Source organism: Athene noctua, chromosome 27 (genome assembly GCF_965140245.1).
Source record: "Athene noctua chromosome 27, bAthNoc1.hap1.1, whole genome shotgun sequence".
NCBI lineage: Eukaryota > Metazoa > Chordata > Aves > Strigiformes > Strigidae > Athene > Athene noctua.
In genome coordinates, this window is record NC_134063.1 from 2,889,569 (window position 1) to 2,913,888 (window position 24,320).

The window sequence follows — 24,320 nt, forward strand, 5'->3', positions numbered from 1 at the left end:
ATCCAGTGAAGGGCCACAGAGATGATGAAGGGACCAGAGCACCTCACATAGGAGGAAAGGCTGAGAGAGCTGGGACTGTTCAGCCTGGAAAAGGGAATGTTATCAATGTATATTAATAATAATAATGTTTCAGGTGAATGGAGAGTGTAAAGAAGGCTAAGCCAGGCTCTTCTCAGTAGTGCCCACTGACAGAAGAGGGAGCGGGCACAAACTGAAACACAGGAGGTTCTCTCTGCACATCAGGAAACACTTTTTTACTGAGAGGGTGACCAAGTGCTGGCACAGAGTGCCCAGAGAGGTTGCCGAGTCTCTGTCCTTGGAGATACACAAAGCCGTCTGGACATGGTGCTGGGCAACCTGCTCTAGGTGACCTTGCTTGAGCCAGGGCATATGGATGACTTCCAGAGGTACCTTCCAACCTCAGCCATTCTGTGATCTCAGTAACACTGTAAATAAAAATTCTGTACTACAAGGGAAGCACTTTTGCACGGGCCTCACTAATCCTGACAACTTTCCCTGTCTTGATTTCTTAAGTTTTGTTACAAATGCAAATCATACTGGACCAAGCATTGGGATCTTTACTCAGATGTCACTGGCCTTGTTCACGGAAATCTCCCCTGGAGTCCAATCCACATTTTTGAATATAAGCACCAGAAGTGGACCCAGTGTTGTAGTGACCCATAACAATTTTACTTTTTTGGGGTCAACTTTCCCTAATGAGTGTTCCTTTCACCTCACTGTTAGAAATGCACCTGTGTAATTTCACTAAGGCAAGAAGGAATCCATCCCAGATGAACCCCTGTGCTCCCAAGCAGCCTAGGCGGACCCTCCCTCCCCATGTGATGTACAGGGAACTACAAACTGATCCATACCGTGCCTTGGAGGATGAACTTGTAGACCATGTGAATAATTAGGCAGGACCAGAAGACATGGAGCAGCTGCAAAATTATCAGGAGAGCATTCACGAAGTAGTATCCAAAGAAGGGTTGGAATATCTCCATGGAGTAATAGTAGGTGTTATAGAGCACTCTGCAAGAGAGAGGGAATTGCAGTGGAGGGAAAGTGTGTTGTTAGTAGGGCTGGAATTGAGCCCCAGAAAGCTCTAGTCACAGAGGAAGTTTCAGGTCAGTCACCTCCTTCTTATATGTAACACATGTGAGCCAACATTCAGCTCCCCACCAGAAATAAGCAGGGTAGAGCCACAGGCCGAGGACTCCTCCTCTGCAGTGCACTTCAGGACTTTAAGGCTACTGTATGAGCTCCAAGGCAGACCACTCTAGTTTACCCCAAGGCAGGTGCAACAGCCATGTGGCACTGTAGCCTATGCAGAGGGCAGGGACATACACTCAAGGACTGAAAAGCAAAGGGTGCAGCAAAAGATGCAGAACCCAGCTGAATTATCCTGTCTCTCAGAAGGCAGCTTTTCCATTTCTCTTGACTGCAGCAGACTCACGTGTAGGGGAAAACGACCAGGCGGCTGATGAGGAAAACAGCTGAGAAGATCATAAAGAGGCTGTCACAAGTTTTTTTCCACTTCATGTAATTGAATATCTTAGTTGGCTAGAAGGGAGAAAGAACAATAAAACAGCAGGTCACGACAGTGCATCTGCACATGCTCCAGGAGGCCAATGAGCCACATATGATACAATCTACACGTAGGTAATCATGGCTCTCCGCAGGGCACCCCAGGCTGGGTCAGGAGATCAGCCCTGAGTTATGAGTGAAACATCATAATGCTTGGCCCATACTGTGCTACAGCAAAAGACAGCCTTTGGCTGAAGAGCACCACTGCTAGCTAGGCTTTGCCTGGCAGGTAGGTTGTGGAGCTCACCTCTAGGAAGCAGTCAGAAGCATCGTGAATCACCAGCACCAGCGTCCCGATGCGGATGTAATTGGCACAGTATGAAAAACTGATCAGGAAGATGGTTGCAGCGTGATGGACTATCTGCTCCTTGAAATCCTGATGAGGAAAGGGGATGGAAGAGAATAAAACACATAATGCACCTTCTGCCCTGGTGCAACTCTTACCCCTCCCTGCCCCTCCTTGTTGGGCTGCATGGTGCTAGGTGTGATTCCATCCACATCCCCCCCCCCAGCTATACAGCAATCTGTGGAGATAATAACCTCAACAAGCCTGGCTCCTGCCCCTCCTGATCGCTAGGAGATGGTTATAATGGCCCGTCATCTCCTGATGGCCTGGCACACCTGTGCCTGGGATGTGCTCAGATGGAACAACAACAGAGTTGCATGTTCATCAAATTGCTGTGCAACTGCCAGAAGACACCAGAAAGTATCTGACAAAAGTCAATTATCTTGGACCCTATAAACTGCGACCACCAGAGAGACCCTGTGAGCTCTCCCAGATCACAGCGGGCTGTGACCAGCATCTCCCCTGAGCTGGGAGCCTCCCAGGTACCAAAACCCTTAAGTGTCGTCTGCTCCAGACAGAAGGCCGGGGCGAAGTCCCCCCGCTCGAGTCTCAATTATCGCCCGTTGAGGAATGCCAAGGCATCGGGAGTATTTGCTCTAAACTCGAGCGGGAAATTTTCTTTGAGCTGGCTTCTATTTCACACGTTCTTTCTCTGTTTATTGGTGTGTGTGGGGGGGTACGTACCCTTGCCCTTGTTCCTGTGTGTGTTCATCCCTTTTGTGTTCACTTTACTGAATCCAAACACCTTTGTTTCTGTATGTCTATGTCTGTTTTGTGTATGTGCATGTATATATATGCATAAATTCAGGTACCGTTCAGTAAGTTAGAGTGAATCTTGTAATTTTAGAATCTGTAAGTCACTTTTCTTTCTGAATTATTTTGTATTGATAAATTGCTGTAGTTATTAATAAATCTAGATTTCTTACTAAATCATTACCATATCAATACTTTCATCCACGACACCTGGTTAAAGCATGCCTCCTGCAGGTAGCAATGAGATCTCTACCCAATGACTGAGAAACCTCCCACTGTAAGGACTTGCCCATATAACTCTTCTACCAAACACACTCTAGAAGTGCAGGCAACTAAGAGATAGAGGAATGAAGAGTTTAGGGCGTAAACTGAGGATCTCGCAACAAAGAACACTCCTCTCCCTCCACCAGTAATGATCTGATGATGGTGCAAATCAGAATAGAAGGGCCAATGATTCAGTACAAATTCAACACAAAGCGTTCTTCCTTCCTGTCACAAAGCAGTGCCTGTGTCCCTGCTCTGTGCCCCTGTCCATGCCTGTTTGCATCATCTCACACCCCCAGGCTCGCTGATGGAGACTCATGACCACCCTGTATTATTTACGAGGGTATTTTCCCAGCCTCAGTGCACATGTATGCCTGTGTAACCACACATCATCATCCTGCCTGTCGGGGCACCGGCACCTAGGAACACGTGCAGCTCAACTGGCAGAGAATCGTCTCTTTTCCTGCCTCTATGACCAGTGCAACCTAGAGAGTCCCAAAAGACAACTTTAAAGTTTGTTTTTTAAGTTTGGATAGAGAACTCTGCAGTAGTTTGCACCTTTCTGTGTCAGGGTTTGTGTTCTCCACTTCCCAGAGGAGAGGGAAGCCAGTGACTGAGAATGGAATTCCCTGGGAATGAGCAAGGACAGAGTCCCCCAAAACTTGAGACTACTCCTGTGCACTCAGAGTTGACTTTCCCAAGGGTTCAGTTTGGGTCCTATCTGTGCTTGATTCTTCCCTGAGGCTGTCACTCACCTTCCTCTTCACATCAAAGGGCAGGGTGAAGACCAGTGACCAGTAGAATGAGAGCTCCAGCATGTAGTACCAGAACAGGGAGGGCTGGAGAGGCTGTGAGGGGGAAGAGACAATGAAATACCCATCAGATAAAGCAGAGCAAGGGCTGGAAGTGCAGACTCCTTCCTAGGAAAAAGAATATCCGGCAACCAAACCAACAAAACTAGTTCTTGCAGCTTCAGGGGGAAATACTTCAACTGAACAATGTGGTTACTGACTAAAAAGTCATGATGCTGAGGTGGAAGCAAACAGCAGGGGAAATTCCATTTTGCTGCACCATGTGGAACATTTAGGGAACCACCGGGAATATTCTGAATATTTTTAGGATTTCTTCAGCACTGTGCAGATTCCTGAGCAGTCAGTACAGAGTTTTAAAAACTATTTCACTATGGTGAAATAGGTAAGTAGTAACTAAGTAAATCATTCCCTTTTTAAGATTCAAGGAGAGGCTTCAGACAGTTTGTACTCTATCACAGATTTTTCAGTTTAATTAAACTAATGGGGGGAAGTGCAATCCTAGCGTGAACAGTGATTTGCATTTTTCTGAGTTATTTTTCTGGGGTTTTACAGCTGGAAAACTAAAAGTTTAGACCCACTCAGCAAGGTGTGCGTTATTTAACAAGTAATTTTTCACTGTTGTAGCACTATATGGCCTCCTTAAACCCAAACCTATTTGATTAAAAAAAATTACTATGACTAAAGGGGCTTTGCAGCTAGCATTTCCAAAGAATCATGGAGTATGGTGCTCCCAAATACCAGTTTATCTGGGCTTTCTCCACCCAAACTGTTGCTCTATGGCCTTCACAGATTTTAATTTGCTTTCCTTTGTAGCACCAGTGATTGGCCACAGGAGGAAGCCCAGCTGGATGCTACCAGGGGGAACAGTAACATCTTCTGGGCGGGTATGTGCTGTTCACACTCTGGGGGCTATCCAAACAGGAGCTCTGGATCAGAAGGGATTTTTTCTCCCCCAAAGATAAGATTATTTGGAAGAATTGGCATTTCTTTTCTCATTGTCTGTAGCACAGGGCATGGTCTGTTTAGTAGAAATTGTATTTATTACACTCTTCCTGCTAATACACAGGTTTGTCCTTGACCTTTCTTTCTCTTTGCCAGTGGGACATTACTAGCTCTGCTTTTGGTCTTTTCTGTTCGTTACAGATGTTGGAAAGTGCGTTGGGTTTACGTAGCAAGGGTTGGGTTGAGGGGTGCCAGAAGCTGCCCTATGTCTGACAGAGCCAGTTCCAGACAGCTCCAAGACAGACCTGCCACTGGCCAAAGCTGAGCCCATCAGTGCCAGGGGCAGCGCCTCTGGGATAACACACTGAAGGGGTAAAACCTGCAGCACAACAGCAGCTGGAAGAAAGGAGTGAGAATACAGAGAGAAACAACTCTGCAGACACCAAGGCCACACTGAAGGAGGAGGGGAGAAGGTGCTCCAGGCGCCAGAGCAGATTCCCCACAGCCTGCAGAGCACCCCGGGCCAGAGCAGGCTGACGTGCCTGAAGAAGGCTGTGACCCCACGGAGAGGAGCCCACGCTGGAGCAGGTCTTCTGGCAGGACCTGTGGCCCCATGTGGGAGCAGTCTGCTCCTAAAGGACTGTACTCCGTGGAAAAGATGCACTGCGGGGAGGCTCATGGAAGACTGTCTCCTGTGGGTGGGACCCCACGCTGGAGCAGGGGAAGAGCGTGAGGAGGAAGGAGCAGCAGAGACAACATGTGATGAAGTGACTACAACCCCCATTCCCCGTCCCCCTGCACTGCTCGGCAGGAGGAGACAGAAAAATCAGGAGTGAATTCAAGCCTAGGAAGAAGGGAGGGGTGGGGGGAAGATTTGTTCTCATTATCCTACTCTGATTTGTTTTGCAATAAATTAAATTTCCCCAAGACAAGTCTGTTTTGCCCATGACGGTAACTGTTCATCTCGACCCACAAGCCTTTCACCATATTTCTTCCCCCCTGTCCAGTCAAGGAGGGGGGAGATAGAGCAGCTGGTGGGCACCCGGCACCCAGCCAGGGTCAAGCCACCCCAGTGTGCCACTATGATGGCTTGGCTTGTTCTTGAAAAGACATGTACTGCAAATGTACAGAACAGGACACAAGGATCCGAGTGATCCTTTTAGTTTTACATTCCTACCCAAGCACCACCTATTCATATGGTTTGACTTTTACACTGAACTACAGATTTGCCCCTAAAACTTCTGCCTTTGAGAGACAGCGGATTGTCTGGAGATTTGGCTTAAAAGATACTACCTCATTCTTCACTATTTGTTCTGTTATGTTTCCTGGTTCACACTGTTAAAATTGTGCATTACCTTTCCATTTACAGATTTGCAACCTCAATGTACAGTCATGAGATCCTCCTCTAAATTTGACTGGAGACCAAAAAATCCCTGGAACATAGGCAGTCTTCACTTTGTCTCGGTACTAGGATCAAGTTTCCTTCAGCCTCCTCTTAAATTAATGAAAGATTTTATTTCCTATCCAGGAAATGCTAGACTGTAAAATCCTCTGCATGGGAGCTCCCTGCATGGTCATACAGGAGATTACTATCCTGCTAGAAACACTTGCCAGCCACTCTCATAGGACAGAGGAACGTCTTCCAAAGTTGGAATCGGATTTTTCACTTTAATGAAATTTAGCTCTTTTTACTACATCTGCTCTGGCATCCACAGCAGTGTGATATAGGAAGGCTTTTGCTATAGAACAGGCCACAGCTGTCTTCTCTAAAGAATTCTGAGCATGTAAAAACATAAAGGGGAAAGGCAGAGCAAGCAAAAACTCCTGTGCTCAATAGGTGAAGCCCCTTTATAACTCTTTCAACTCAAGTTATAGGAGCAGGAATAACAAGGGAGGCAGCTGGGCAAAAAAGTACCTGGCTTCTGGTTGCTATCTTTGCTTCTTGTGTTGAGGAACACGAAGCAAGTTTTGTTCCTAGCTGGCAGTTTTCATTGAGGCTATTCTGGTCTGCACTGATAAGAGATGTAACCCTTTCCAACTCACTGGACAGCTTCTTGCAGAGCTGTTGTGAAAAAAACTCAGAGTATATACTGTAAAACTGTAAGAGAGCATCCTCTGAACTTAATGGGAATGATGCTGCACTGCTACTGGCCATACTGCCAGTTCCACTGGGAAACAAACTCCTTGGGGAGCACCGTGGGCAGGATTCTTCAGCAGAGCTGAAAGTACCCAGCATTCAGAGCCTGTCCTCTGCTCTAGATACTCTCCACTGAAGTCTTCACTTCTCTTCAGGCAACATGTCCTTCTCTGGCCTTGGTCTCCTCCACAAACTAAACCACCTTGCAGCATCCCCCTTTTTCAGTTTCTCAGCTCACTTGGTCAGAACTCTCACTTCCCCTTTATTTCTGCAGTGTGCTCCTGCTCTCCCAACTTGTCCTCTGTTGTGCTTAGACTATAGCAGATACATTCCCCCTTAATGAAGATCTGGCTTTGAATTCTTAGGGCTTGTGAGTGCCCTCTCTTTTGTCACTAATATAACCTGATTTGCAAAAGATATCAAAAGACAATACGTGATTTATAACAGCAATATTCCCTCTTGCATGACTCACCTGTTGTGGATATCCTGTCCAGCACTCTCTGTGGTCCCAAAGCCAAGGTTTCTGGAAAGAAAATACAACATGAACGCAAGGAATTCTTCTCTTATCAAATAACTCCTTTAGTTTCTTACTACTACATTCTTTGCTGCATTTTATTACAGGCAGAGCTGGTCACACTGTCTGGAATTCAGTTGCCAAGAGATTTCCACTACAAGAACTTGCAGTTGCTTGCGACATTGCCAATCTGTGGCTATTCTGCTGAAATTTCACATGCTGTTTAGCCCAGTTCCAAACCAAAATAGCACAGGGAACATTTCCACCAACTTGTTGCAGCCTTCTACAAGTTTGGGTGGTGGTGGTTATGTTTTGGATATATTAAAATATTCTTACAACTATTTCATTAAGAATCTCTGTGGTTTGGAGAACAATACTTAAATGTGGTTAAGATGGATGAAAACTTGTGTGTCAGGAACATGGTTCTTCCTCTAGCAGTGAGCATCACGCTGCAGTCTGTTAAGTAATGAACCTCTAAAAAGATCCTACCTTGTTCACAGTTCATAGAAAATTGGCAGGTTAGAGCTTGGCAGCTTAAAAACTTTCACAGAAACACAGCAATTAAAGTCCCCCAAAGTTCTTCCTGCATGAAGCATCCTCTGACCTTTTGCTGTGCCCAGACCTGACCAGAGCAGGCGTGTCCTCGAGCATACAGGGGTGGGACACAGGCCACATCTGCAAGGGGGATTTTCTAGAACAGCTCTACAAGGCTCCAGATATCAGAGCTAAGAGCAAGAAGGCAACATTTCTTCTTCTCTCACTGAGCACCTGCTGGTGCCTGAGCAGTGGGAAGGGAAGCTGGAAGCAGTGGGTTCTTATGAGCAGTGGTAATTAGGAGGAGACACAACCTCCTGCTGGCTGGGAGTGGGACTGGGAGTAGGATTTACAGCAAATACAGGTACAGAACCAGGAGAGATGTGTGATATAGAATCAGAGAGGACAAAGCAAAAGCTCTAAAATTATGGCACACTCTGCTACCTAAACTAGAAAGGAACTCCAGATCCTTGAATTTTATCATTCCTCTACTCTCAGCAAATGAAGCTGTCTTCTGGTGGCCTGCTGAGAGGTAACTTTCCATTGCTACCTGCTATTTCACTGACTCACAGGGCAGCAATTTTTCCCACCAGTCTAAAGCTACTAATACAGAATTTAAACATTTGCTTTTTTCTAAAGAAAGAAGAGCGTTTCACAGAAATAAATGCATGTTAAAATACTACTCAGATTTCAAAGTAAACATGTGAAAGTCAGGAAATGTCACATGCAAATATGCCCTGTCACATTAATTCTTTGTCCTTCTTTTTAACGCAGTCATTTTGGTACAATACTAGATAACAGAATAACAAGCTATTTCCTACGGGATCTAGAGGTGCTGTCTGTAAGACAGATGCCTCCTTTTTTTGTGACAACTGGAAGATGTGTACTGAATAAAGCAAAGATTTTTGTGAAAAGTGAAGATGATCTTTCATTCCTAGAACGGTCAGGTAATGTGCAGAAGAACACAGGGCTCTTGTACCGTCTAAGCAGGTCATCCACACCAAACTTCCATAGCTGGCCTCAAAGAATAGCCTTCTATTTTGATCTCCAGATCCACAAAACACTTGCTGGGATTTAGAATCCTTCACTCTGCTAGCTCATCCTGTAATCCTCATACCCCCAGAGTACCTTAAACTCTGACTCGAAAGTCAGTGTAAATCTAGAAGTTCTTCACTTGTTACAATAACAAGAAGTTACAAGCATAGTTACAAGCATAGTTGGTGTCTGCCATCCTGGGATCTGTAGGTTTTCCATTATTTAACCCTCTCGGAAGGTGTCAGTGTAGATGACTTTTGCAAAGTTCACCTAGGGAACTGGATTCAGCAAAAGAGCCAGGGGAACCTTTAAAACAGTCAGAGGAAGATAAATGCCCCTAGTCCCAGCTCAGTGAATACAGCTCAGTGATTAGAGCATACACATGGCTTCTATTACCTCTTCTGCCTGCTGAGGCAGTTCAATTTGTATCAAGAGAACTCATTATTTATCAAATTAGAGAAACAGCAAAGGCATGAGCCTGAATCTCTTACATCTTCAGTAAGGAAAAGAAAATTAATAAATAAAATTATGAAATTGCAGTCCACGTTCCAAAGGAAGCCTGAGTTTTTCACCTTAAACAGGTATTGGATACAACGAACAAACAGGCTCTGCAGCTTTCATCTCAGGCAAGGGTTTCATCTTCTACCCCGCAAAATCTATTTTTACACAACTGTCTTCTGCTTTGCCAGAAGAAGAGGAAACCTCTTGGTTTTGAGCTGGAGTTTTTAAAATAAGCATGGTTCAACATGTTTGTGGTGTCATAAATGTGCTGACCTGGTGGGAAAACCTCTCTAAGAAGGTCTGAAAGGACATGATTGACAACAAAATCTGCCATCCTTGCAGGCACTGGCTAGGTAGAACAGCAGGTGGCACTGCTTGTGTACTCACATCGTACAGAACAGCAAGTCCAGTGAAGAAAGAAACCATGTAAAATGTAAACCTCCAGCTACAAACAAAACAGAACAAAAGTACGTTAGAATGCACTGACCACCAAGCTGCAGTTCTGTGTATCGATCACACGCACTCACAGAATGACACTATTAAGGCAAAGCCAGTAATACGTTCAAAGTTTGCCCAGATCGTAACAGCAGTAGCTCTTTGCATGTCACTAGCACATTCCAGACTTCACAAAGAGCAATTCTTCTGCTTTACAGATGGCAGAAAACACAAGAATCCCACCAAGATCACCCAGATAATCATCCCAAACCCTCCCAGCACCAGCAGAACCAGCCAATCTCTCTCCTAGGCTTCCAGAGATTAGGCATGCTAAATTCATTATCATGTAAAGTAATTAATTACTGTCATGTTTGGTCTCAGTCAGGAGCTGGTAATGATTTACCCACATTAAACCCCCACAAAAGTATGTATGAACTGTTTGCCAAGCTCAGTGGACAGAGGCAGGTCACACTGAATATACACACATATAGTAAGGAATGAGGGGAATTTCATCCCAGCAGAATAAACAAGTTGTTACTAAACTAAACACAAGAAATCTTCAAAGGAGTAGAACTGTCTAATCCAGACCTTTAATTTCCAAAAATCTCCATAACAAATCAGAAGTAACTACATTTTGAGAGAGAGGGAGAGACTCCACCTGTCAATGAAACCCCCAGGAGCTCCATGACACACATAAACTGTACAAAGCTACTACAGCACGTGGGGAAGACTTCTTTCTAGCGACTGCAAACAGTGGTAGAGGGCAGGTGAAAGGCCACCATCCCAGGTGAGTTGAGCCAGAAAAGAATCTGCTGTTTACTATTTACTGCAAGCCAGCTAAGTGCAGGGAGAACTTAGATTTCATCTTGATCGAAGTAAAGCACCGTTGCTTTACAACTCCTTGTCCACAGATTTTGTAAATACTTCTAACTGAAACTATCTAGAATATTATAAATAAATAATAAACATCCTTTTTGTTCTTTTTCAAATAGGGTTTTTAGGCAGGGGTTTTGAATTAGAGCTTGAGTGCTAAATGGAGCATGAGGTGATTAGCTCCAAGTTGATGCCTACTCTATGGATACACACTTTTAGACAGATGAACAGCACTGCAGATGTTTACTGATTTCTTTCATCTCTGGGGCTCTCCTGCAAGAAGTTATTCCTTACGTGAAAGGCAGAGCACCCACTCACACGTAAGGCATTTCAGCCAAGCTCAGGAGAATCCTCCTTTCCTGTGGAAAGCTTAGCCAGGACTAACAGGCACAGAACTGGCTGACAGATTTATTTTGTGCGTCCACATAATTAAGGATTCTACACATCTGTTTTCAAGAGTAGTTTTGCTCTTTGGAAAACACGGGCTTTCATATAGGTTCCTTTCTCTGCCACTCTGAAAGGGTGCTGGGTTTTGCCTTACAGGATGCTGAAGTCAACTGACAGCAGAACACAATCCAGCCCACAGCCTGTGACTTCTGAAAGCAACACCATGCCGAACAGTTGCAGAAAAGATGCAGCAGAAGGAATCAGCTTGCAGTGAGACAAAGGGAAGGCATGCGAAAGGCAAGAGTAAGGCTGACTATTTTGGAGGCAAAGCAGGAAGAAGCAGTAAGATGCAGAACAGTGAGGAGTTTTTCAGGCACAACTGTGTTTCAAAGCAGAATGCCAGTCTCACAAAGTCAGAAGCAGAGGCCCCATAAGGAATAAAGGTGAGACAGGAATAAAAGGAGACTTGGGAGTGAAAATAAAGGGGGAAAGCAAGGAATGTTTCAGTAACAGAGAAGCAGCAGAGTTGCAGAAGAACCAGGTGGGGTGGGGTAGGGAAGACTCTGGATGCTCTCTGCGCAGGGTGGAGGGCAGTGGGGAGGTGCTGAGCTGCCTGTGGAGCTCAGTTTCAGGGAAAGGGCCCTGCCACTCATGGCTTGTGCTCCTGCTCACCAGGCCTCGCAAAACTTCTTCGACAGGCTGGGTCGGTCTGTGTTCCTCCGGCACCGGAACCACCTCTCCACCTTCCTCACCGGCAGGTCGCACCGTTTGGCTAAACTGATCAGCTCACCCTGGAAAACAGGTGAGGCAGCAGGGTTCAGAGCCAGGTTTGAAGGTCAGAAGGGGCAACACAGGCGTCTCGTCTGACCCACCAGAGCCCAGCGGCAGGCTCCCGGCAAGCCCGAATCTGTTCAAGATTAAGGCATCTTTCAGAAAGCTGTCTGTTCTTAGTGTAAAGACCTCAGATAATAGAAAATCTTTCCAATCCCCTCATAAGAAACTGGTTATTAATGGTAAACGTTGAAACTTTACATTTTTTATGTAAACTTCTCCAGTTTCTATTTTCAAACTCTGGTCTCGTCTCCTCAAAGGAGTTTGTTGTTGAATCACTTCCACACCCTGTTTTCAGGGACCAAGTCCCTTAAATCTGTCACTCCAAGAAAGATCTACTGCAGCTTAAACAATTTTTAAAGTTCTGCACCAAATCTTGTCATGCCTTTCACCATTCTCGTGCAGTATCAGCCAATATCCTGACTGACATCATGAGCAGAGGCAACACCGTTTTCCTACCGGATATTCTCTTGTTGTGGTAAAACTGTTTAGGGATAATTTTTCAATAGATTACCCACAGAAATCCTGCAATTAACTTCCTTCTTGTCCCTAGGCTCTTAAGGGTTTGGCATGTGACGTGAAAAAAGTGTGTCACATTTTATATTCCTTCCGGAAGTGTCACCATGCATAGCCTTATTTTTTAAGTAAAGCGATAGTTTTTCATGGAATGCATTTACCTTAATGGCATCATGTATGACAGTGATGTACATAGTTTGAGCATACTGTATAAAAGTATATTCATTACCAATTTTCAGATGCGTCTCCTTCCATTCTTAGGGATTTCTGTTCTTGTGGTGGAGACAAATGGAGACACTGATTTATAGTCTCCAGCTGCTCCGTAATGTGAAATTCCTCTCAAGGAGGAGAGAGCAGCAAAATCTGGTATTGGACAAGTAAAAGCTGGTGTCTGAGAGCTCATGGGAGAGAGGGAAAGCTAGAAGACTGATCTGGTGAATGGAGAAAGCCAGGCAGCAGCCAGCTGTGCTGTTCTTGCTCCACGTCACGCTGCTGTCAGGAGTCCCGTGGTGAGGATACGCTCAGGTATCACAGATTCTCTGTGACAGAAGTTCCAGCTTCAGGGCAGCGCAGATGCAGGGAGAGCTGTGGGGAAATCCTGCTTGCAAAGCTAGGCCTTGAGATAGATCTCTGCGATAGAAGTAGTTTTACTGAGAAATGTGCAGTTTTCGCAGACAGAGGCAAGAGGAAGGTCGGGGACCACCGTACTGACAAGTGTTCCTGAGAACACTCCTTCCCACTGCTGGGGAGAAAGGCTGGCTGTGCAACCCGGACGAAGCTAAAATAAAAATGCAGGCATTCCATTCTTTTACTTTTAAGCTGGCACTGAGCGTCCTGGGGTTCCACATGCCCCACTGCAGTATGAACCGTGCTGCAACAGCCTTCTCAAGGCAGCAACACGTTTGTGCCAGGACTAGCCCTTGTGACTGGAACCCCAGCCCCCTGCTTGGTAAGGATTAATAGCTATTGCTTCAAGGCTAAGAAAGCCTGCAAAAAGGAGCTGAAAGAAAATCTGATTCCTTTCCCTACCATAAGGGTCACATCCAGGATTCATTGACAAGGTTAAACCCTAATACTGCCTGTCAATTCACAATCCTGCCAATGCTTTTTCCCCTCAGCAGCCATTATAACTCTGTATTATCCTGCCAAGTTCTTCAAGTTCAATCTTTTTATCTCTCATGGGAAAACTACCCACCATTTGCAGTTTTCTGATGCTCCTTACAATCTTTGTGATGACGGCCAAGACTTTGGTTGGCTTCCTGAAAGGTCAATCTCAAACTCATGGATTGGACAGCAGCAGAATGACCCACCCCAGAACTCCTCCTAGTAATCCACACCTGCTGAGCTGCAGGGACCAGCAACGTGGAGTCAGTAAGGCAGCTGACGTGACAGGGGTTTGCTAATATATGAAAAGACAACATCACAGAATGGCTGGGGTTGGAAGGGACCTCTGGAGGTCATCTAGTCCAACTCCCCTGCTCAAACAGCTACCCAGAGTTGGTTGCCCAGGACCATGTCCAAACAGCTCCTGAGCATCCCCAAGGATATTCCACGACCTCTCTGGGCAATCTGTTCCAGTGCCTGGTCACCCTCACAGTAAGAACACATTCCCTGATGTTCAGACAGAACCTCCTGTGCTTCTGCCCGTGCCATGTATAAGGCAAACACAAGAGGGAACACCAGTTGTCATTATTTCCATTGGGAGAACAGTTTCCTGTCCACAGAAGTTTGGGATTTCAGTTTTTTGAATGCTACCTATAAAAAGCTGCTACTCCCCCATGTTCAGAAGCAGAACAGATAGCTGATGGCATCTGCAGAATGACCTCTGTGGCTGGCTGGTCTCAGGTGGCCAGCACTATAGTGGTTCCTGCTGTTTTGTTGAGCTTCCAAATACGAGTGGCATTACCAAACTTCAGGATTCCAAATGTAATTTTATTTGGCTAAAGACACAAGGGAAAGCAAAAGGAAAGCAAAAGAAAGGACTCGCCTCTTCAGGGTTCTTGCAGCGTGTACTGTAGAATGTTTCCAGGACAGGGATAGGCTGAGCTTTTGGTCTCTGCTTGTCTTTCACACCCAGTTTGCTACTGAGGGGCAGGGCTATGGCTCTGCAAAAGAAAAGATAAAGGTCCAGCCAAAAACAGAAGAGTAATTTCTGATATTGCAGCACTGTTATAACATGATGTAGTACATAACAGCTACCTCCCACATTCTGAATCTAGGCACAAGTATCATGTCAAGCAGGTAAGACAGATAAAGAAACTGAGAGGGAAACAATCCCCAAACTTACAGTGAGACTTGTATTCTATTGTCCTGAGCTCTGTGCTGTAATATCCAAAATGACACGAGGTTGGGAAATGCTACATCCTGCTTTGTCAGCTTCTGAATCCACTGTGCTCGGGCATCTGGGATTATGGCACGAAGCCCAGGCTTGGAGACAGCCATGATACCTATCATTGTTCTTTGGCTTGCCTGCAGCAGAGTACCACAGTGATGATAAGGCCTGAATGTTGTTCACTGCTCAGCCTAGAATACTGAACACACATGGCATCCACTTGAACTAAGGACTTGGCTCAGGATCAAGAGGGAGGCTCTATCAGATGCGTGGTACTAACACAGAAGAAATGTCCTGATGAAAGAGGAGGCCACTTGGTCTTTACTGGAGCAACTTACCTCCATTTTTTCCTAATGCAAGTCAAACATTGGTTGTAAAACAAGGACACAGCAACTAGAATGTAGTCACAAGGAATGGATGCTTATGCTAGCTGTGCATCTTCAGTCTTTCACAGTGAAACAATATAAATAAAAAAAATCTGCATAAATAGAAAAAAGATACCAAGAGGTAACAAAATTGGGCACGGTATTGCTGTGCTCAACAATTCAACTCCTCCGCAAACACTCTTCTCCCCCTTGGCAATAGGAAACAGCCTCATCAGTGGTGTGAAGCGAGGTCCGGCACGGGCACTGCACAAACAGGAAGCTTGGCAAATCATCATTTTTAAAAAAGGCCCACATTAACTGCATTCTCCTTGAATTTCTGGACAGTTAGTTCTTCCTTATTAATCGTTACCTTTTACACACTGCCACTGGCACGCAGGCAGTGTCGTCAGAAAAAAGAGCAGACTGTTGCTGAAATCACACAAAAATCTCTGGATTTTGGAGGAAGAGCTTTTTGCTTAAGGTACCAACAGCTTCCCTGAACAGTTATTGGGTTATCAACTGTAAACTGGTGTCGAGGGTGGTGATGAGCTGACAAATACCACGCAGAGGAAGCTGAGACCCCACCTGCTCTGCCCGCTCAGTGTTTCACGCTGTTCAGGCAGATCCTCTGATGAGTTATCCCTAAGGATTCACACACGGAACGAGATTTTCTTTTATTACTTCGCAGTAAAAAAGCTGTGGAAGTTTCTTCTCTATGTAGGTGTTTAAAGATGTTTTACTTCAAAATAGCGTGGGATACGTTTGTGACTGTGACTATATGGTGTGGTTGCCTGGGGTCTCTTCCAGCCATACAGCCTATACTGCCCATGTGCAGGTGTTTAGGGACCATTCTAGATCAAGCATCCTTCCAGAAGGGTCCTTCTGAAGTTTTCTTTCCAATAACTCATTTCTTAATTTAACTAACAGGTATTGAAAGCAATTTTATAAACAGATCACCTAAGGAATGTTGTAACTTCTATAACACTGATGCATAAACCACAGAATGGTTACACATTTTGCTCACTCATTTCCACCCTTCTTTTGCACAGCCAGTTGGTCTTTTTCATCACCTCTGGGAAATTCCTTTGGTATCACTGGCTACAGAAATATTCAAAGATGTACCAATACCAATGAAAAAGGTATGTTTCTACCACGAGAGAAGAGGCAGGGGTAAGGGTGCTTGCTAACTGCTTTCCAACAAGACACAAAGTTATCACAGGAGCTATGTGTAAGCAGATTAGTTCCAGTGAAATTCAGCAGAACCCTGGCACTGCTGCAACCAGCAGACTGCTGGGTGCCAGAGGAATACAGCCGTCATTGGGAATTTTGGATTTTACCTCCAACTGCTCTTAAGCAATGTTTCAACTATATCTTACAATTCATTTTAATATCAAAGGGGTTAACAGTGATGTTGGACCAGCAGGTCCCGTGCTAAGAAAAAATGACATGGTATTTCAATGCCATCTGTAATTATACTGAAATTGATAAAACATTTACCTTAACCTCTGCACTTGGTTCTCATATCAAACAGTTCCTTGAGGCGGGCCTGATCTTTCTTTTTAAAAAGTCATTTGATACAAGCTCCTCCAAAGAGGAAGAGGTAATCAAGTTCTGTTGTTGAAGAAGAACCTCACTGCAGCTTCTTATCAGTCCACATCAGGAACTGAAAGGTCTGAAATTTTTCAGACACATTAAAAGGAAAAAGAATGTTTCTGCCAGGCATCAGGGCAGCTTGCCATCAAGTTTCTTACTGAAAAACTATTTAAATTATCCTGACTGATTTCTTAATTTTGTTTAATTCCTGTTGTCTGTCTTTTTCCTGCTGGTTTGTTATGGTCATGGCATAAAATCTCACTACAACAAAGCCAGTTGCAGTTGATGAAGGCAAGGTGTAATTAAGCAAAGTTACAATTACTTTGTTGTTGAGGTTTTGAGTTTAACCATGAATTATGGGACCCTCCTACATTTGTGAACATCATTGGGAAATCAAAGCCTGAAATTCTTCCTAAGGGACATTTGTACATGTTGGATGTATGCTCTGACTCAGTTTTCAGTTAAATCTTGTTCCAAGCAACAGGATGATGCTTGTTCTGATTTCAACATCACAGATTCATCATCTCAGCTGCAGGGATGGTCTCATCATGGCAGCTTATCAGCTCTCTGGAAGACAGAAGGAGAAAGTCTGAGGACTAAACTGTACCCCTCTCCACAGCCAAGTAAGGCAAAGTACAGTCAGTGAGATGATTCTCATCTCTAGCCTACTTCTTCATCAGTGAGCTTCTCTCACTTCACGGTTTACAGGAAAGTTCACACTAAGACATTTTATTCAGTAAGCACCATGTCTTGTGTGAAACCTGCTGAAGTTGCAACTAAATGGCTTAATTGTGAAGGAGCATAAATTGATACTCCCCCACCTTGCAAAAGTGAGCTACACGCCTTCTGCAGAGGCTTTCAGTGTTAGCATGAGATACAAGAAATAATTTAACTTTGGGAGAGGGACTTGTGGTTTTTTCCTCCCAGAAATATTTTTGAATTTCTAAGGGTGCACTCTGCAAATATCTTCTAGTACTAAGAAATGCAGAACCAGTGACAGCAACAACCAGAACTTCTTTTCTTTGAACTGCACAATCTCTTTCAGCCTCACACTTTCCTCTGGCAGAGGGCTATCCCTGTGCTCCTGGAACAGTCTCTACCTGCTCTTGCTTACAAGAGCAAGCTTCACATCAAACTTAAACTGACTGCTCTGTTTAATACAAGATCTCAAGTCATTACAGTGCTACTGTCCAAACTGAGTCAAGTCAGTTCAGTTTTCAATTAAATACTACACCGTGTCCCACATCTCTGCACAAAACCCCTGCCTATAGAACCTAAACTGTATTCAGATCCTTCCTGATTATTGATCAGCAACAAAATCTCTGTGCAAAATGAATTTCAGAAAGATACATTTCAAAATAAAATACTTTAAAAGGGTGTCCTCTTCCATCTATCTTTCTTCCGATTCTGAGTTCAAGCATCTGTTCCCTGCAGATCAACAGTACCCTTCTTTTTACGTACAACTCATGGCTCACATACTGTCACAACCCTCTTAAGAAAAAAACCCAATCTTTCTGACTAAAATCTTCTAGTGCAATTTGGGAACTATTTGTATTCAAATTCACGGACATTGGCTTTCAATTCCCCAAAAATCTCTGGATCCAAAATCACTGGTCAAGTCCAAAATAAGATGATTAAATTGTCTATAAATTCTACTTCTCATTTTTCTGCCTTACTATCCCTCTAAGCACTTCAGCTTCCACATTTTCATAACCTTACAGTCAAGAAACACTTTACAATAGAAGCTGTAATTCTTTCATAATCATGACACTCCAAGAATTTGATTTTTAGGGAAAAGGGTCTCAAACATTATAGAACTAGAAGAGAAGCCAACATCCCTGCTTGCAGGTGTATGTCCAGGGAAAAGTTCTGCTAGGCTATACAGGTGCTTAAAATCAGGCTCCAAGTTACGGGTGCAGGACATATCTCCTGCTCACAAGCACAATCTGGAAACATCAAAGGAAGGGGAGAGGTTCCCAACTTCTAGGTCCTCTATTTTGTCAGGACCTCATTACCCAGCACCTGCTTCAGTACTGTGGCAAAAACTAGGTCAAGAGCTTTCTGCTCTCCAGCACTGAATGCCCCATTTTCCCACCTTCTCCAGATCAAACTGGCTCAGAGAAGAGTTGCTTCACTGATGTGTGAGCTGTTTCTTCTCCCCCAGGGCTGCGCCCACAACCTCCTCAGCACTCCCAGGCCCCACCCAGCTACCGCATGTCCTCTTCCCACAGCCACCACCTAATCCACAGAATAACTGGTTGTTAAAAGGATGTCGCTGTCTCAGCTTTTCCTAGTTCGGCCAGCAGGTGCCAAGGAGAGGAAAATCCACGCTTGAGGAAACGGGGTCTTCCCCAGGTTTAATCTCCAAACCAGGAAGATGGAACCGTTGGCCCAAGCCTGGTGGCTGATGCAGCTGCTGAATGAGCGGTTGCAGAAAATCCTCTTGGCTTCTCCTGCCTCTTAGTATTTTCCTGGAGTTCTGACACAGATAAATGACAAGAACACATTATAGCATTTCTGAAACCCCAGAGCAGGCACCACCAGGAACACAGAGTGCACCTAGAGAAAAAAATGCTTTGCACCTGATGCACAGTTGCAAGTAATTGGTGCAGGTGGAATAAATTGCCAGAGGCCAAGCTAAAGCTACCAAAACCAAACTTGTGTACTAGTTATATACACTTGTTTTGAGCCACTGACTAGATATCCAAAGCTACAAAGTCAAGGCCATCTACACGGAGAATGAGAAATAACACACGCATCCTTTCAGTCTGCGATTCTCAACCTTTTTGCAAATTATTTTATACAGGGCTAGTGCCACGGCACTAACAGAGGACTTGGTTCACACCTCCCACTCACGAGGGGAAGTGTTCTCCTCCATGATGAACTGAACACAAAACAGTAATGATAGAGAATAAGAAAATGTCATGCTGAAATAAATGACTGCAGAGAGTTAGGACAAACAAGAATACAGCTCAGAACACTGGCTTGTAATTGCCATTGGTAAGATAGTGGTATGATTATAGGTTTCCTGGACCTGTAAAATGGACTTGTGATATTATCTTTTTTTTAGGGTGTGACAAGAAGCTTTTATTTAATGAAGTTTGTGAATCAAAATAGCTTTAAAATTAATGAGTAGGACCAGGCCTGTGGAAACTCTCCCAGCTGAGGCAGCACTTGGGATGGGAAAGAAAAATATTGGTTTACCTAGCCATTGGCATCTTAGAGCAGTTGGAGAAGATATCTAGATTGACTAGGAGTGGTGTGGCAAGAGGAAGGGGAATAAAGGGACACAGTCACAGAAGCACAGAATCGGTGCTGAAAGGGACTCTGGAGATGATCCAGCTCGCCTCTGCTGCTCTAGCAGGGTCAGCTACAGCAGGCTGGGGAGGGCTGTGCCTGCTGGGTGTCAAGTATCTCCACAGATGGAGACTGCACTCATCCTCTGGGGAACCTGCTTCAATGTTCAACCACACTCACAATAAAAAAAAAAAAGTGTTTTCTTATGTTCAGACGGAGTATCACCCACTTCCGTTTGTGCCCACTGCCTCTTGTCCTGTCACTGGGCACCACGGGGAAGAGTTTGGCTCCTTCTTCCTCCTGTTTGTGTCTTGTACCAGGGAGCCCGGACCCGGACAGTCCTAGTCGATGCAGGACACAGGGGCTGATCTCCAGCTGCACCTCACAGCTGTGTCCAAGTCACCGACTGACAGCACCTACCTGCGGGAGTATTGTGTCCAGCCAGGTCTTGCAGATCAGCAAGGAAGAACTGTGAGTCACTTGTGTTTTAATGGTTACCTACAGCACCTTTGTTCCCACATCAGTGGAGGCAGCTGAGACACCTATGTCCCCAGCAAAGTGCAGGATAAAATTAATGGAATTTATGGAATGCACACTAAACATATTGCTACAAAGAAGAGATTTGGATTTCAATTTTCTATCATCATAAAATGATTATTTAAAGAATTATTCACGCATTTGTGTTGACATACAAATACTGGCTATAATTCTTTTTTAATTAAAAACATTCTCACAGCAGAGCTCTGAATCTTTTCAACTTCTATAAACTTTTCCAAGCTGTCCTTGTATAACAGAGAATCTGGAGAAGAAACATCTTTCCAGCCTGAAGAGGTCTGCTTCCATTTTCTTGTGCAGTCACTTTTTTAAAAAAGATGACAAACATTTTAATTGTCTTTTTTCCCCCTCTGTAATGTGCAACAGAACACAAAACAGCGTGTCTGTCTTTAGAACACAAACATAAACCCTATCTAGGGCCTACCTGTTGTAAGTGTAGGTAGTCATATTGCTTATAATTAGACCTTATGGGCACGTTTTGTGCTCTATATTCAACATACTAATTTAGCCACAGTACACAGGGCTGGAAAGAAAGAGCTGAAAAATGTGTCTCAGCAGACTTTAAGACCTGGAGTTTCTGTGGACCTCTTCAGTCATACATTGGCACAGACAATAAAGCCAGCTTTTGGACCAAAATTGCCAGCATCATCCCTAACAAGTACTGAACCCCAAACAGTACTAAATAACTTACCTTTCAAAGGCACATCGAATGGCAACCAAGATTAAAGCAAAAGGGATGCTGAGCAAGAGATCACGAGGCTGTGGGTAATGGACATCTTCAGACTCTTGCATATCCTGCCAGGTGATTCCTGGGGGCAGCCAGAACTCGTGCTGCCACAGCCAGTCATACAGAGAGCGTGCCATCCTGGAAGGGAGAGAGACCAGAATAAACTGAGGACACCCTCCCACGTAGCAAACCTGTCAGCACAAGCCACTGAAGCAGAGGAAGAATTACAGCCTCGCTGAGGTTGCATCTGGCTGTGAAAGCAGAAGAGGTGGGGAACGCATCAGTGCCCAAGGAACTGATAACCTGCTCGAAGATTGTTATCAGGTGCTTGGTGACTGCTGACTCCTGGCACAGAAACAAAAAAGGGCTGAAATGGAGATAAGTGCCTCAGAATTCAGCAGAACACGAGTGTCATTCTCAGCAAGATGTATCAGAAAGTTTTAAGTTTAATACCGCAGCTTCTCAGATTCATAGATTCCTTTCTACAAGACTGACAGCTTGGTATCATGAGAATGCAGCGAGTCTGCTCCAAGGCTGGCTGCCACCTGTCCTTTTGTATGTACATAACCATATTTTTTAGTCTCTCATACTTTGTATTTGTTTCTATTAACACACTGCAATTCCACTGTGTGCACGTGTGTGTACGTATGCTTTAGAATTAATATTATTCTGAGACTTCACCTTAAAAAAAGAAAAAAAGATCTATCTTCTGCTTTAAATGATTAAGGAAACTACTTCCAGGTAAGAACTTTTGTGCTAACTGGTAAACTGGATTCTTAATGTAATTTTCAAGACCATGCTTGAAGGTGGGATTTACATACACGATCAGTGAACTGAGCAGCATAAAAGACAGTGGAATGGGTGGAACAAAGCATTCAACACAAAAATACTGCTGCTAGATAATCCTACCTCACACACAAATATGAGCTGCACTGCCCTCCAGTACAGGCTGCTAACAGCAAATATCCCAACCACAAGCTCTGAACAGACTGTGCAGGCACAGAGCAAGAAAAGGGGAAGTGTGGGAATGAGATGCCCACTGAGATCATCTGAACACCACAGAGGAAATGCCACCTCACAAAACTGGGAGAAAAAGCATAATTTAAGTGTCTGAGCTGAGTATCATCAAGTATCTCACCCAATGGAGGCCCAAACCTTGGCCCATTTTCTGCAAGGAGAACTGCCTAACAGATCAAAAACACATCATACACTTGATTTTGAGGATATCTAATTCAGAAGTAGTTTGTTACTTGAACTGAAGATCTGCCTTATTCCAGTATTTTGCAGAGTCTGAGGGGTATTGTCTGAGTCATAATGTTTTTTCTTGATTTGGACTTTATTATTCATCTCAATGTGTCTTTTGATCTGACTGCAACGGGGAAGAACAGGACCAGGACCCGCTTTCTTCAAAGCTGACTCATTTCTCCTGGAGCATGCACAGCCAATTCAGTATGATAACAAAGCTCATTATTAATATAGATGTAATTGATACCAAGTGGATGCAAACTTCCTGACCATTTAAGATATACAAAGCAGGAAAACACTTCCCCCTTTTCCACAAACAAAAAGGAAAAACATCTTACTAAAAGTGCATTCTTCTGCTCCTCCCTGCATTCCCTGATTCCAGCTTTTGATATCAAACACATAAATGTTTGGTATCATTTATGTTTTGATACCCACAACATAGAAAGAGCTCCTATAAAACAGGAGTCTGATATACTGCAGAACTACAACCAAAAGAAGGCAGGCTAATATCCAACTTCACTAGCACCAAAAAGAACATCCAGAGCTTTTACCAGCTTTCAGTTTGATAATAATCACAGTATTTTCTTTCTGGTGCAGCTTCTGGGACTCTGGAAACTGCAGTTTTGCTCCCACTTCCAGGCTGTTCTCCATTCCTCCTGCTAGCTCTCCTTCCAGGTGCAATGTCTGGACAAAAATCATTGGCACATAAAATGAAGATAAACAGCGTTTATAGACTCTTCAAATTCTGTTTTAAGAGCCTTAAAATTTACAGAGCAGAAAAAATGTGTATGTATATGTAGAAGCAAACTGTGGGAGCCTGGGCTTAGCCTATGATGAATTCAACACACTGTCACTACCAAGTGTGATGACGTGTTTCAAAACAGCTTGTGCACTTCAGACAGGTACTGGGTACCAGCTTAGGAAAGTCAGATAACCTAAGCGAGGTGTCTGAATTACTAAGAGCTTCACAAGGCATGAAAACCACCAACCTCAGAAGCGTTGGTAAACTTTCTTAGCTGTTAAAAACCTCAGCTCTATTAAGGAAAAGCATCGGGACATCACGAGTATCTATGAGAACTACAGAGAGAAATTACACTTCCTCCCCACCTCAGCTCTTCAGAAAACACTTCTTCAGTACCAGAGGTTATCCAACAGTGCAGAGACAGCAGGCATGCTAGGGAAAGCTGCCACAGCAGCCTGCTTTGCAATTCCACAACCAAGGATTCTTCCTCCAGAACTCTATGTACCTGGCAGCAACACAACAGAGGTGCCACACAACAAACAGAGGTGCCACACAACAAACAGAGGTGCCACACAACAAACAGAGGTGCCACACAACAAACAGAGGTGCCACACAACAAACAGAGGTGCCACACAACAAACAGAGGTGCCACACTTGCTTGGCAGAGGACAGCAGCTGAACTGTGACGAGGGCTCTCTGTGGGGAGTACACAAATCTTCCAATTTGCTTATGGGGAATATTCTTAGATTCAGAGTGCTAAGGAAGTAAACAGCCATTATCTAATCCACTCTCATGTGCAAACAAAACACAGTCAAGATCACCTTCCTGGAAGCTTTCTTTATCTCTGCAGCTATCTTTACATATTGCAAAAATATAGAAAAGGGTACAGTATGAAGTAACATATTTATCTTTTGCAACTTCCACAGGACAAGTTCCCAAGTCGAGGCTGCTGGAAAGCTGAAGACAGCAGTGTGATTAAAATGCCCTTTGAGCACCCACA

At 44.3% G+C, this 24,320-nt stretch overlaps 1 protein-coding gene across 5 annotated transcripts in view; it reads right to left on the bottom strand.

The window, feature by feature from the left end:
* LOC141971128 (ceramide synthase 4-like) overlaps positions 1-24,320 on the bottom strand; it is a 50,367-nt gene that overhangs the window by 4,666 nt on the left and 21,381 nt on the right. For 3 of the 5 annotated variants that reach the window (XM_074928268.1, XM_074928267.1, XM_074928271.1), the window contains 10 exons: positions 23,130-23,262; positions 21,298-21,471; positions 14,452-14,569; positions 11,790-11,908; positions 9,810-9,867; positions 7,311-7,361; positions 3,703-3,795; positions 1,832-1,960; positions 1,454-1,560; positions 873-1,029 (listed from right to left, as the gene is read on the bottom strand). In XM_074928268.1, coding sequence (XP_074784369.1) covers positions 873-1,029; positions 1,454-1,560; positions 1,832-1,960; positions 3,703-3,795; positions 7,311-7,361; positions 9,810-9,867; positions 11,790-11,908; positions 14,452-14,569; positions 21,298-21,471; positions 23,130-23,262 — 1,139 coding nt within the window. The remainder of the gene's footprint in view (positions 1-872; positions 1,030-1,453; positions 1,561-1,831; positions 1,961-3,702; positions 3,796-7,310; positions 7,362-9,809; positions 9,868-11,789; positions 11,909-14,451; positions 14,570-21,297; positions 21,472-23,129; positions 23,263-24,320) is intronic. The other 2 variants (XM_074928272.1, XM_074928273.1) reach the window with 1 other exon arrangement.